The sequence below is a fragment of the Haliaeetus leucocephalus genome, unplaced genomic scaffold (genome assembly GCF_000737465.1).
Source record: "Haliaeetus leucocephalus isolate CR32 unplaced genomic scaffold, Haliaeetus_leucocephalus-4.0 Scaffold228, whole genome shotgun sequence".
NCBI lineage: Eukaryota > Metazoa > Chordata > Aves > Accipitriformes > Accipitridae > Haliaeetus > Haliaeetus leucocephalus.
In genome coordinates, this window is record NW_010972664.1 from 9,327,563 (window position 1) to 9,342,721 (window position 15,159).

Genomic DNA, 15,159 nt, shown 5'->3' on the forward strand with positions numbered 1-15,159 from the left:
TGTAGCTAGGACTGGAGCTGCCCTTCTTTAAAAAAAGCTCATCAAATTGGCATTGTAGAACACTGGTGAATCCTGATCTTTAGTAAACTTGTTCCTCAGTTAAATCTGTTTGGTTTTTTTTTAAATGAAAGAAAGGAAAATTTACTTAGTGCACTACTGTTATATCACTTAAACTAATGCAGTTATTCCAACATAAAGTGACAACAGTGAATCAGGCCTAGCATGCCCTACTCTGAACTGGTTGGAAGCATAATCTTTTCTGAGTTGCTTTCTGATTTTCCTTCTTTGCCACTGGTATACAATAGCAGCCTTTTCCAAGAGTTAGGAGATACATTTTGGTTTACAAGATGTAAATTAAGCAGTAAATATCATTATGATTACATGAATTAGTTAGTTCATTTTGATATACACATATATTATACTAATTGCCCAAATGCACGTTTTAACAGAAGAGTTGTAATGCTTGAGTATATTGGAATGCCACATAACTAAAAAACATCCTCCAAACTATATATAAATCAACAAAAGCATCTGCACCCAGTTTACATGTGACATGCATGTAGATCTGCGTGTGACTTCTACAGCACGCAGACATGCGCTCGTTCCCCTGTTCCCAGTAGCACGTATCCCATGCAAAAGTTTGGAAATGTAGCCCAGCATGTCTGTGTAAGCTGTCTGAATAGAACATGAAAGCTGTAAGTCTTAAAGAGGTACAAATATTATGTTAGGCCTTTGCAGACATTTTCTTGCATGTAAATATGGCTATTGAAGAGTTCTAAAGGTCATTGTCTTCAGTGTCATTTAGATAACTGTACTAAATGAAGATCTAGCCCATAGTAACCAGAGCTCCATTTCAGCAGAGTCTGCTTTTTACTTCTAAAAGCAGTTAGAAGTAGACTCAAGGCAACATATTATTACACTGCTGTCTTACGTCTCCTTTTCTGCCTACGTACAAGATAACTGAATACCGCAGTGTGTAACTTCCAGCATTAGTTGGTGGTTGTACCGCTGCCCTCAACCGGAGAATGATATGGCTGGCCTGCTCCTATGGGAATAAGCACATCACCCCACTGATGGCTGGCCCTCTAAGGTCTGCTGCCACTGGTGGAAATTATGCGTAGTTCAAGCAGCAGAGGCCTGCGTTTTTGGAACAGAAAGCTTTCTGAAGTCTATGTAGCCACGATATAGCTGACAACCATGTTTTACACACGGTTATGGAAATGTTACAAACAGTCTTCCAGTGAGTATTTGCCACGTAGTAGAAGCAAATGCTGACTATTACAAAAAAAAAAAAAAAAAGGTCTAGGGTGGTGAAGAATCCCAAGGATGAACAAGTTTTCCAACCTAATCTAAAATTTAAAGCATAAAAAGTGTCGAGTGCTAAAGTAATTAAAAATCAAGGACCTTAAGATTTCAAACAGATTTCTCTCACTATCCTCCCAATTATTCACACAATGAAAACTCACTACATAAAATCATCAGTCATTTCTGCAAACAATACTAATGTTTTGAGGCACCAGCTTACCAGCATTCAAACTATCGTAAAGTAATATAACGATAGGACCCATACGTCTGGATTTAATTAAGAGAGAAAATAAATATTTATGTCAAACTTCTTTTTGATTGCACATTTGGTATTGGAAGTTACATGATCACAGAACATGAAAAGTCAAATACTTTTTGATCTACCAGCAAACTCTAAATACATCGATAAAGAAGCCACACCAGGCCAAATAGATTACTACTTTCAAGTAAGTTCATGAAAGTTTCCCAAATAGTGTTATAGAAAGTTACACATCCATGCTGAGTTATTCATCAATGTGTAGCAAGAGTCTTGTAGTAGGCCAGGATTTTATCGGCAGATAAGTGGCGGAGGAGCTATGCAGTGTGATTAAAAATTCCAGTTTGGAAGCATTAACATAGAAGTACTTTATAGTCTGAACAGGAGATTGCAGTTCTTGAAGTTGGGAAGAGCAGAAGGGAAGAATGAGAATATTTTTCCATTTTATAAATGCTGAGGCACAGAACACAGTTGATTCTAGTACTTTCATACATGAAATCCTTTCTCCTGTATGTGCATCATGTGTAACCGCAAAGTCTGTAAACTGCTGACTATTCGTCTCTGGTGTCCAATGAGTACAACTCCAATTCTTCTAATGTCACTGCAAGATAAAAAGTTTCATCTTGGATGCAAGTATAGTAAAGCCTCTTGTACACAAAAGAGTATAAATATATGATGGATTGCTCTTCTTCAGGACAGTTTACCTTCCTGACTGGGACAAAAAAGAAAGCTGCAAGTGTTGAAGTTTTCTGCACCTGTCAATTCCAAATTTTTAAAGACAGCCATTTAAGAAAAAAAAAAAAAAGTAGTTAGAACTCTGGTATCTTTTGTGATACTAATGGTCAAGTAATTTTTCCAAATCTCAAGGAAGAACCCGAGAAGTGGGTTCTAATAGCCAATTTTTAATAATATGTTAGTAGCAAATGTTTCCCACTCATATTTGCAAAGGAACGGGGCTGATACGCTCACTCTTGCAGTCCTGAGGCAGAAATAACAGAGGCTGTACTTCTGATGATTAGGGGAATGGTGGTGAGAGATGGTCTAAAGATCAGAATAGCAGCGAATCTTCCAGCTTGACCCAGATTTTCCTCCCAGTTTCCCTTCATCTCATTTAGACCTGCATCCCAGAGTGGGTATCTCACCCACAGAGCTTGGCTCTTTGGCAAGAATGAAGTCGACAGCCTCCACCATCCAGCACAATCCACTCGTTTAGTTCTCTAAACATCACCAACTGCAAGATGCTGAGAAAGATCACAGAGGTGGTGAGGGCAGGAAACTTCAGATATGCCTTGTCAGTTGTGCAAATCCCACACTGGGACGTAGCATAGACATTGCTTGTTTAGATATCCTCAAAAATTGTTTGACGATATAGCTAGTAAAGGTGCTCACGGGATGAGGCATGACCTTTTCAGATTTGCAGTTCAGGATACCTGCCTCTGTATCCTCCAGAGGAATACCCACTAGATAGCAGCAACTATTATGTATTTAGGCTTAACATCGATGTGGGGGATGATACACAACACTTAAGGTCAGCAGGGACTATGCAAAAATACTGAGTGTCTTAGAAGCTAAAGAGTCAGCTAAAAGAATAAACCTTTACAGGGGCAAGTGGTATTAGAAATGCAAGAAAAATGCTTAGCACTTATCAAGGAAGGCCTGATAAAGCTCAGAAAGAAACCAGCAGACCTAGGGTAACAGAAGTTATTTGAAGAAAGAAGGAATCTTTCAAAAGGCTAAAGTAGTATTTAAAGAAAGAAAGTAGAAAGGATGATAACCTTAGACAGATAATCTGTAAAAGCACAGTAAGGAAGGCTAAAAAACTTGAGGAACAACCAGAAAAAGACACCTAATAATAAAACACTTAATAAATCTTTCAGCAAACTCACTGGGTACAAGAAGCCTGCCAGAGTGTCTGTAGAGTCTAATGATGATTTGGGTATAAAAGAGCACTGAAAGACTGGCCACTGTTGGAAGACTAAACCAATTATTTGAGTTGACATTCACTGAAGAAGAAATTGAAGTGACTCCCATGCTGGAACCTTTCTGGGGGACTTTCCAGAGGATCTGTCTGAAGTTGAAGCGACTGCAGGAGAGGTTATGGGACAAACTGAAAAAACAAGCAACAACCCACCTCCAGAACAAGACTATATTTAGCCAAGAGTTTTAAAAGAGCTAAAGGATGAAATAGTGGAATTACTAACAGGGACGTGAGAGAGGGAGCCGATAGCTGTGTTCCATGTGATTAAAAATTTCTTGGTACCTGAGGCATGGAAAGTGGTGCCAGACCAAATAAAAAGTTTCCAGGAGAGCTGGGGAACCACAGACCTGTGAGTCTGAAATCATCACAAGGCATAATAGAAACTACAGTAAAGTATAGAATTATTGGATAGATTGGATAAATCATCTACTTGAATCACCATGGCTTTTGCAAAGAGAAGTCCTGTTTTATAAAGTTACTTGTTCCCAATGGGGGAGTAGGCATACATATGGATGATGGCAATTCATTTGATACACCCCACTTGGATTTCCAAAAGCTTTAGAGAAGATTCCTCATCAAAGCTGTATAAGGAAAATAAAGATCTATGGCATAAGAAGGTCTTTGCGTGACTAAATAACTGGTTTAAAGACAGGAAGTAGGCATAAATTGTCAGGGTTTACAATGTTATCATTAATAGAAATCTTCAGGGACCTATGCTGGGATAATGTCAAACATTACTGTTCAACAAATCAGTCAGTGGTCTGGAAAAACAGGTGCGCACAGAGGTGAAAAAGTCAGCTGGTGAGAGACAGAATTGTGCAGGGTAGTAAGGGAAAGGGCCAGCTGTGAAGAGTTTTAGATCTTGTAAGACTAAGTGACTGCATAAAGCAGCAGATGAAGTTCAATGTAGGTGAATGTAAAGTGATACACAGGGGAGAAAAACCAGTCCTAACTTCACATGTAAAATTATTGAATCTTAACTGACCATTACCATTATTAATACAAACAGTCCCAGCATCAAATAAAAGATTATTCCCTTCTCGTGAATTCCCAGAGAACAAAATAGATCCTATCATTATGCTACCATATTAATCCATAGTTTGCTCAAACCCTTATATACTGGGTGCAGGGTTTTAATTTAAAAAACAATAGAGTGGTGTCAGAGACAACTGAAGAAGGGCAGCAAGGTGTGGAACACCTTCCTCATGGGGACTGACATGGGCTTGATGTTCATAGCAAAGTCAGAAAAGATTTTTGCCACTGATTTCAGTGGTCTAGATCAAAACTGATTTCCCAAGAAACATTTAAGGATGCTCACTGCTTGACCTTTGGTAGTGTTTGTTATGGTCACAGAATGAAACTATCAGTTCTGGGTCTCTTAATCATATCTTTCTCCTGTGTTGTTTTGGTAAAAAACTGTATTTGTCTTTTATTAGCTTAGGTAGGAAAGGAGATGAAATGAAAGCACTGTTCCATATATCATGATGATTACGTGACTGCAGCATCTAAACAAATTCAGATTGTTTAGTCACAATAGCGATAATAGATTACATACTTACTCAATATTCATTCTTGAAACCATATCCAAAGTTGTGAAACCTGCTGCCATGAAGTTATTTTTATACTGACCCATTTTTATGGACTCCAGCCAGTCACTGACTGAAACAAACAAAGGATATTCTGGAACTTCACCAGGTGAATCTGGCATTCTGTAAAAACAAAATGCAAATATTACCAAAGCAGTACAAAAATATAACACTCAATTTACTCTGGTGCTCATTATTTTTATTAAAAGGCAGAAGGAATGAGAGAGGAGCCTGAGCTGTAAAGGTCAGATCTTGACCTAGGATCAATTTAACCCACTGTCTAAAACTTACAAATCATGTCAGTCTGCCAAATTGCACTACTGAAACAATATTTTTTTTTAAAGCACTGCAGCTCAGTAACAAACCAAGGAACAGACCTCTCCCACTGCTCTTTTTTTTGTTTTCAGGGTGTTTCTTTACAGATCAGGATGATAATAATTTATAAATACAGTAGTCAAAGTAGAGGACAAACAAAATTTAATATGAGATACAATTTAAAAATATTAAAATGCTGTGAGATGATTTTTACATTTATCTACAAAAACCCCCAAATGGCTCCTTATTGTTATACCATTATGCAACGGGAACATTTTAATTACAGTGTTCAAAACCTAAAACTAAGCCTAAAAGAAGCAAAAAGAAATACAATTTTCTATCTTTGCTTTTACATAGACTTATATAGAGTAGCAAATAAAAAATGAAGGAGCTAATTTGGTTACATTTCTGTTTCAGTTCTTTTCCCTAATATTATTGCAACTGAAACAGAAAGGTGGGAGGAAAAAAAAAATATATATTCCAATTTTGGGGCATATATTTCCAGTCTTCTGTTGCATACCACACTGGTGAGGGCTCACAACTTCCATTGACTTTGTACATTTTGTGTAGAGAAACTGTAGGAACAGAATGCAGAAAGAGCACACTGCTGTTCATAAAAGCTTATGATAACCTTTAGGAGAAAGTTATAATTTATTTAAAATGAAAATTTTGACAGTAAAAGCCAGCCAACATTAACTGATGGAACATGACTTATGTATAATGTAGGAAACAACACACCCTAGTATCTTAACATACTGAGTTTCAACCACACATATTCAAATACATTAAACACACTGATTTTCATTTATATTATCAAAATGATAGAGAGCAAAACGGAAGGACAGAAGAACACTGTTAAGTACAAACCTCAGTTAAAGACCTGCTAAGGTCCCTTCCAACCTGAATTACTCTATGATTGTATGATTTTATAGAATAACTGCTGATCTCATAAGTTAACTAATTCAGTTTGACTGCATCAAACATTCCCAAATGAATGGAAAAACTCTCCCAAGCAGGTGAGCTCAATAAGAGCTCGACTGCAAGAAAACAGGCATAAGTTTTTAGATCTTAAGTAATGTTTTAAAATAAGAATAGATAAAAATGCATTACTCTGATGCTAAATAAAGTGACCCAGGTACAAGTAGCAAGACATATATTATTTATATGCACATACACAGAAAGGCCACTAACTCTAGTGCATGGGCATTAAATCCCACAAGCCTCAGTGGTTTGTGGTAGATGCAATGGCTGTAGCCCCTAACTCTAGGTTTTCCTAGTAACCTCTCCATTCAGCCTTTACCACAGCAAGATACCAGCCTCAGTCTTTGCCTTATGACTCAGCCCTTCTCCAAACCATATAAAAACCCCCTCTTAACCCACTTAGGTTCTCAGCAAGACACAGCCAGGCCTTGAGAACCCCTTATAAACCCAGGGGGTCTCCATGAAAGCACCTTTATCTTAAGGTGAGTTTCAGCTAATGAACAGAGTGAGGCCACCTGGACCTTCACTGATTTCAGCTGATATCCAGGGACAGCTTGGATCAATAAGCCTACAAAATTGACAAATTCTTCCACCACAACCTTGCTTCTCCTGTGGCTGCATTCATTTCTGTAATATTATTCATGGAAAAAAACTTTGGGCAACACCATCAAGAATTTGTTTTGGAATGGTAATAGCATAATCTCTTATTTGGTCACTGTTGCTATTCTTCTGCAGATAAATAAAGATTTAGCAAGCTAAGACACAACTACTTTCTACAGGAAATTACTCCAAGGCAGTTCAGAAATTGCTTGAGCACTGCCAGATGGAGAGACAGGCTTTTGAATAGAGAAAAAAATTACAAAGAGAAAACGAGCACATAGGAGGAGTGCCAAAAAAAAAAAAAAAAGAACAAAGAGAATCACAAAGATTAAAGATAAGACAGTGCACAAACAGAGCTCAGACCAAAAAAAAAAAAAGAAAAATGCCCAATACAGTCTGCATGACTTGAGAAAAAAAAAGTCCTTATACAACACTGTATTAACAATAAAGCAAACCTTAAAAGGGGCTTAAAGTTATTTGAACCCCCATAACTTTGTGAATTTAGCATTTTGTGGCTCTCTCCCACCCCTACTTAATGCCCTAAACCATCTAATGATAGCCACCATGAGTTATAAAAAAAAAAAAAGTACCAAAAAGAGTCTTACACAAGTACGTCCTCCACTAGGTTATGAAGGGTGCTCGGATTGCGGATCAGTTTGTCTAGGAAGCTGACAATGTCACTAAACTTTGGACGGTGGTTCCTCTCCTTTTGCCAGCAGTGAAGCATTAGTTGGTGAAGAGAAGCTGGGCACCCCATGGGAGCTGGAAGCCTGTAGCCTTCTTCAATAGAGAGTATAACCTAAAGAAATACAATGCGTATGATCACTGGGCATTAGAGTTAAATGCTGAAAGGACAGTGTAAAGTTGCAATTAGAAACCAGTGAAAACAATTAACGGCACAGCCGTGCTTGCTGTCTGCGTTGCTGGGCTTTCACTCAGGGAATCAGGACTGGCAGGAGTGTGACCAGAGGAGATGCAAAGTATTTTGTAGGCATATGAAACACAGTAGGCACTTTTTTAGGCTGTCCGGCCATCCAAACAGCCAAGAAAGGAGGAGGAGAAGAAAGAACTAACCAGTATCACTTATCTTTTTCATCCACTTCAGGTTGATGTACTGAATGGGGTCACAGGGCCACAAACTGACCTCCTGTGGCCACCGCATACTGGAATGCTCTAACATTTGCATCCTGACTGTGTGTTAAGTGTGTGGCAATGTCACAGTACAATCAAGCACTACAAATGCACATTGCAGCACCTGGCAAATTTACTTGGTGATAGTATGTTTCTGCTGATCGTTAGAGTATGATTAATTCAGGCAATGTCCCACACACCAAGTTACTGCGAAGCACAACATTATTTTGCATAACCTCTCTCAGAAACCTGGATGTCCAAGCTGTTCATGACTAAACAAAAGTTAATAAAATTCTGGTGTTACCGTATACCGTAAAGTGAGTAAAACTTTCAGATTCAGCAGGTGTGGAAAGCCTGTGTTTGGTCAGGATTTGGAAAGAAATGGATCTGATGTCACAGGTAAATCACATGTATGAAAAATTACATTTGATCAGAGTTGAAGGAAGGCTTGTTTTTAGTGACACTGGTAACAAATAACATTGTCTGAAAAGGACATTAGCAGCTCTGCACAATAGGAGGTAACAAAAGTAGGCAAGGTCCATGAAAAGCTGGCTGGATTCATTCTATATAAGATTTAGAAGACAAGAGGAAAGGTTACTAGGTTCTGCAATGAGCGGTGGTAGCAGTGGGGGATGATGATAGAAATTACATAGTCAGGATTTCCAAAAGTATGGAAAGATAGAAAGTGGTTGATCAAAAACAAAGCTAGGAAAAAGACCAACCCTACCTCACACACATAACCCTTCCACATAAAAATCCAACCAATGCTAAATGTTCTCTAAAGTACAAATGATTGTACACAATATTTATAATAACACCGTGCACTTATGAGAAACATACCTACTGCATTTATACCCACTCTGCTTTAAGGAGACATTTGTCATTTTCACACAGACATATGTACACGCCGCAGACATTAATGCAGCTGGAAGGTGGTACATTAAACTATTTACAGCAAATCAATGTTTTATAGCACTAGCTGTAGCTTCAATATATTCAATCTTATTATCCTGGAATATATCCTCATTCTCTTTTTGAATTCTGAATTAATGTTGTTGGATCTGTTTAGCAGTACCTAATGCTTATGCTGCAAGTATTATGCAAATAAATAAGAATAATGAAGCTACATTAGGACCTTAGCTTCCCTTCATGGCATGGTAGAAAAATGGAACAAGACTCTTGTAGCTGTATACAGCTCAGTGTCCCAGTTTTATAAAATGAGGTGACCTTGTCCTACAGCGTATAGCCCTCTTGTATCCTGGCAGAAACACCTATGCATGAAAAACAACTGTTTGCCACACGGCAGGGAATTGGATTTGCACGGGTTAAGTTTCGGACCCATGGGCAACAGCACTGAGAAGTACAGGCCACTCCAAAGGCAGCATTACTTGCCACAGGGATCTCTGAATTTTATGCACCTGTGTGTATTGACAGATCACATCTGTGCGTGCAGACAGGACTGGCCATGCACATACAGAGGTGATATCTACCAGTAAATGATATGTCAATATGATAATCCTTCCACCTGCCTTTCTGGCTACTTGTTTATCTCCTTGGGATTTACTTCAATGTCCCAAATCCAGGCTGCTGAAATGGCTGCTATAGGAAAAAATACCATCAGATTGCCAGAGAAATATTTCCTCTGAAGCCTTGCTTCCTAACGATGAATATGCCCCCCGGATTGCTCCTGTAACAGACTCAGGATGGATGAAACTGAACTGCATGTACCTGAAATTTTATTCACAAAACTGTCAAAGCTCATGTATCTCAAGCAGTTTGTCAAAAGTGGCTTCATAAAACATAGGTACTTGTTACAGTCTGGGGCATAGCTTAGTTGATACTTGTCACTGAAGAGGCAATCTTTAGCAGCCCAGAAATGCAGATATCATAGTCTTTACATTTAACTGTACCTGTTGCAAATGATGAATTTATGAAATGTATTTTGTTTTTAAGGCAAAGGGAAAGCTTCTCCACTGTTATAAGACATAAAGCACTTGCTCAACACAACAATAGAGAGCTGATGAGGTTTTTCTGAAATAATTTATTCAGGAAAAAAAACAAACCCAAACCCCCAAATTTTCCAGACATCATATTTTCTCTGACACACTCTATTTTACCATATCTTTGAAAAAGAAGTTACAGTGCATTTTGTTTCCTCTCTTGTTCAAAAGGAACATTTTAGTATGAAGGGAAATGCCAGCTGGTACTGGGATAATTATAATTTCTCATTAATAACAGCACATTTTAAAAATAAACTGCAAATATTGCCTCATTAGTATCCCTTGTGAGGCAAGTATTATTTTTAGAGTCTAAGAAGCAAGAGTAAAGATGTGATAAGTGTCTAATACTGCAATGGGAATCATGTCTCATAGGAAAAATTAGAGCTTTTTAGTTCCTTATTTATTTATTTATTATTAATTTGTTTTAGCTCCTGCTTTGCTACTTGCATAGCACCTATCTCTGAACAGAGGAATTAGATATCCATATACCTAAAAGGGAAGAAGTATTACATTTTTCCTGGTAATATAAAATTATATATTATATGTGAAGACTATACATGTTAACATCTTTTAAATGCTTTTTTCCTTGCTGATTTAAGGTTGAAGAAGCACATTAATCATGAAATGGTCTAAACTTCTGTATCTACAAGAAGGATATAGCAACAGCTCTAGCAATTGGTGTAACTCTTTCCACATTGGCAAATCAACATCCCATCTACTTCAACCTGAAAGAATAGGAACGTTACCTTAGTTTCTATGCAAACAAAGCCCTGAGTCTGCTAACAAAAAGGCTGATTACTGCTCTCTAGTTCTGTTTTTGTGATGAACACTTGATAGGTATCAAAAGGAGAAAAACATGCAAATATTCTGTGCTGCTGTCAAATGCTGAGAAAGAGACTGTATGTTTCTTTTCAGCGATGAGTATGTTTAAAACTCATTAGAAGGTCTTGTGGGTCAGCATTAAGGTGAGTAAAATGGGCAGGGTGTATTTTTACAAGTAACGCTTTTTGGCAGATAAGAATATAAACTATAAGGGAAAAGGAATATTTTTTGCAGTTAACATAGCTAATGATTTCCATACTTTTTAATGCTTAGGATTTTATTTTTATAAAGGGGACCATTCTTTTTATATATTTTTGTACACAGATGATATTAAAGACTGGAGCCTGTTAAATACATTTTATCATTTTTGTTTGATGTTAGACATAGCTGTAAAGGTTGAAGACAGAGTTAATATTAAATATTAATTATGATACCAAAATTACCTGAAAAATATTTTATGGACTTCTATATAAAATTTATGCATGTTTAGTTTCAAAATCATTTGAAATTGGCAAAAATGGCATCTGAAAATTAAGCTGTAATCTTTCTGATAGTTTCATTATTAACAGTAACATAGATTTTTTAATGAGACTGAGACAGAAGAAAGTCCAGAGGGATGTTGTCCCTGTGTCCTGCTGACATCTGAAAAATCTACCAGGAGGGAGAGACAGCTGCTCATGCCTCATGGTACGGAGCCAATCCCAGGTGCCTGCCAAGTGTTTTGATGTCTGTGAGTTGAAAGAACTATATTAGGGTAAGTTAATTTTACTATTACAAGAAACTTTCCTACATGTAAGGACTTTTATTCTGTTTGCTACAGTAGTTTTCTTGCATATTGATTACAATCCATTAAATATTCTTTTTTCTTTTTTTTTTTTTTAATACTGTAGTTCTGCAACATGGACTAATTTATACAGTGGCCTCTAACAGGTGTCCCAGTAGAATTCACTCACAGCTGTTCTACAAACCAAAGGCATGGAATATAAATCTTCCTTTCCTCACATGAGCATTAGCAAGCCAGGCTCATAGCACAATCTGTTCATCAGTATATTAGTTTCCTTCGAAAGTTCAGTATCTTAGCTAATGTTTATTAATTAAGCAATAAGACACGACAGACTGTGCAGCAGCCCTAATTAACGGACACCTCTGGTGCCTGCCACACATCTAAGAAGTGCATTAATCAGCACCAACACAGGTCAGAAGTGACTTACCACAATAATAAAATGGTTATTTACTTAAACAAGAACATTTCTCAAAGTTAATAACATTTTTAAGCCTCTACATTATACCAGTATTGTATATATTATACAGTACAGTATTAAAAATTTTATGAGAGGCATTTTCAAACTCAGTTGCCTAAAGTTCAGCTTCCAAATCCCTGCTTAGGAATATAAATAGAGGACACTAGATGCAGAGATGTTGGGTCTCTCTGGCTTGCACTGACCTGATGGGTACTTGTGAACAGCTGTAGTCTCTGAAAAACAGACTGGGTTTATTTAGGTGGCAAGTATCAGTTTAACACTTCTTTTTGCATCAGCGTGGGCTCCATGCTACCTGTGCTGGCTCCTTGTAATTTGGTGGCTGTGACTGAGGGGTTGGACAAGAGTCCCTCAGTAGACTTAGCTCAGTTCATCTGACTGAACATGTGTTCACATGGCAAATAAGCACCGCATCAGACAGTGCTGAACTCACCTCTCCTAGCATTGCCTCCCTTTGTGTAGGGGTGGGCATATCATTGGTTTCTATGTTATGCATGTAAGAAATAAACATTTAACTGGCAGCCACTCAAAACATCACTTACTCAGCCATGGTCTAAAAAAAATGAATTAATCTTCCCAAAGTTGTTTAATTAGAAAAGCAATTTGTAAGACAGAATGTGAAAACATAGACCCAGCTCTGTGGAGTTCTTGGAACTCTTGCAAAACTTTTGGTACTTTACAAAATCCCACCCAATTCAATAGATATTTTATTGCTAATTAGAGAAGAATTTCATTATGATCAAAACACAGTAAGTGTTGTGATGTTAATGTTGCCAGACATCTTGTTGTAGCAGAACCTCTGACTATACTTCTGTGAGACCTTATTAACATTTGTTTGCATAATGTGTCTTTTATGAATCTGTTTAGTGCATGCCCCTCTCTGTTACTTTCCCTGCCATATGTGCAGTATCACTGACCTTTGGGAAAGTCCTATTATTTCTGCAAAATAAGCTCATGTGAATTCAGGGTAATTTATTGGACTAAAAGAAACATCCCAATATCCAGCAAAGTAAGCTTTACAATATGTCTAATAACTTGAAATTTCCCAATGACATTTAGAGTCACTAAATGTATTTAGGTCACAGGTGCTCAATGTTAACATTTCGGCACTGAAAACCTGTGGGTAGGGCTCTGGAGAAAAGGAGTCCTTTGTGCTGCGTGTTGCTGAACTGCAGGGAGAGACCCCAGGAGTCAGCATCATTAGCATAAGCAGCATCCATAGGGCCTGCATCATTATTCTGTATTAACAGATACTTCTATTTTGGATGTAGGAGTAATTAAATGTTGCTCTATTCATGCTGTAGCAGAATATTTAATATATGCTAAATGGAGGGGTCACTTTATAGATTCTCACTGCTGGCATGGCCTTGAATAAATATGTCACAGGGTCTGATATAGGGGAAGAGGACCAGCTGAAGCCAGCCTCAAAGAAAGGGAGAGGCAGCTGGAATTAAGGTCTGTATTGTGCACTACTCTCACCCGGTGACTTGGACTCTATGTGAGGGTCTGACCAGTCATTCAAACCCTCTTCCCAGGAGGTGAATAGTGGGGCTGAATGGACTTGATAGAAAGTCTCTCTCTCTCTCCCCCGCCATTCCCCGTCAGTGGTAATAGCAGTGGGAGAGTCAAGAGGTGGGCTGGTAATGGAGCTGGTGTGAGGAGGATTATGAGTACAGCAGAGGTAAAAGAGATGATGGCAGTTGGGTTCCTCATAGAGAGGTGACCCAATACCAGATGAAATCACTCACAACTGGAATAGAGACTGAAATTCCCCATGTTGTAGCACAAGATCGCATGACAGTGGGACAGGATGATACAGCAAAAAAGTATCTTCAACTCCCACCTCCTTGAGCTGCAGTCACTGCCAGCTGCCCATCGCTTGCAGTTAGGTAAGCAGACTGGCAAGATGAGGGGCAGAGGCAGAGTTATAGAGAGGCGACATTGCAGTTGGAAGCACTGGCACTGCACAGAAGCCAGGCACCATGGGAGGGCTGAAGTTCAGACCGAACTGAGGGCCAACTTTGTTCACAAGTATCTCTGGCTTCACGGGCTGCTTTGATCTCTAAAAAAACCAACCATGAATAGGGTGCTGCAGAGGGAAGGGAGAAATGAAATACCAATTACACAGTAAGGAAAATGAGGCAAAAGACTACTGCCCACGATACGCTCAGAGGACATGCCAGTGGCAACTGACAGGGGCAACAGTAGAAAGGACTGTGAGCCGATGCTGCATTTATGACAGTGCTCAGGCAGTGCTAATGGGGGTGAAAGGGAAAAAAGTAAATGCCCAGTGCACCTTGCTTGTAAAGGCACATGTGGTCATTGTGCTTACTGCTCAGTGTTGCATGTGCCCTATAGGGGCACAAACAGAAAACCATGAAATTCCATCAAAATGTAAGAAAACACTTTTCTATTGTGCATGTGATCGAGCACTGGCACGGGTTGCCCAGAGAGGTTTCAGAGTCTCAATCCTTGGAGATACTCAAAACCTGATCGGAGATGGCCCTGAGCAAAATACTTTAGCTGCCCCTGCTTGAGCAGGGGGCCTGGACCAGGCAATCTTGAAAGGTCCCTCAACCTCAGCTGTTGTGTGATTCTGTGATTTGCTAGTACCTTTTTCTCAGTTTCTTGTTCTGTTCAATCTCGCATTGAAAGAAGGCTCACAGTGAAACTAACCATTGCATCTATTCATTTGGGAAGGCAGAAAATTTGAGGCTATACGTGCATTTTGATACAAAGTGCATTCCATGCAATGCAGAGTAATCAGCTTTTGCAACAGCATCCTAACGATGAACACGCTGATATTGCTGTGGCTGGAACGGAAGATTAGCTCAAGAATAGCACCCTCTGGTACTGCAAGGCTGAAGCGATGTCCCAACTCCTTAGCAATCAGCTCCTAAAACACCACATCTTACGATGCGGCTTT

General features: G+C 38.7%; 1 protein-coding gene across 1 annotated transcript in view; it reads right to left on the reverse strand.

Annotated features, from left to right (window-relative positions):
* Positions 1 to 2,047: 2,047 nt before the first annotated feature.
* The window catches only part of EPHA6 (EPH receptor A6), a 531,573-nt gene continuing 518,461 nt past the window's right edge, over positions 2,048 to 15,159 (reverse strand). The window contains exons 16-18 of the mRNA XM_010567652.1: positions 7,627 to 7,820; positions 5,099 to 5,248; positions 2,048 to 2,162 (exon numbers count right to left, since the gene is read on the reverse strand). Coding sequence (XP_010565954.1) covers positions 2,048 to 2,162; positions 5,099 to 5,248; positions 7,627 to 7,820 — 459 coding nt within the window. The remainder of the gene's footprint in view (positions 2,163 to 5,098; positions 5,249 to 7,626; positions 7,821 to 15,159) is intronic.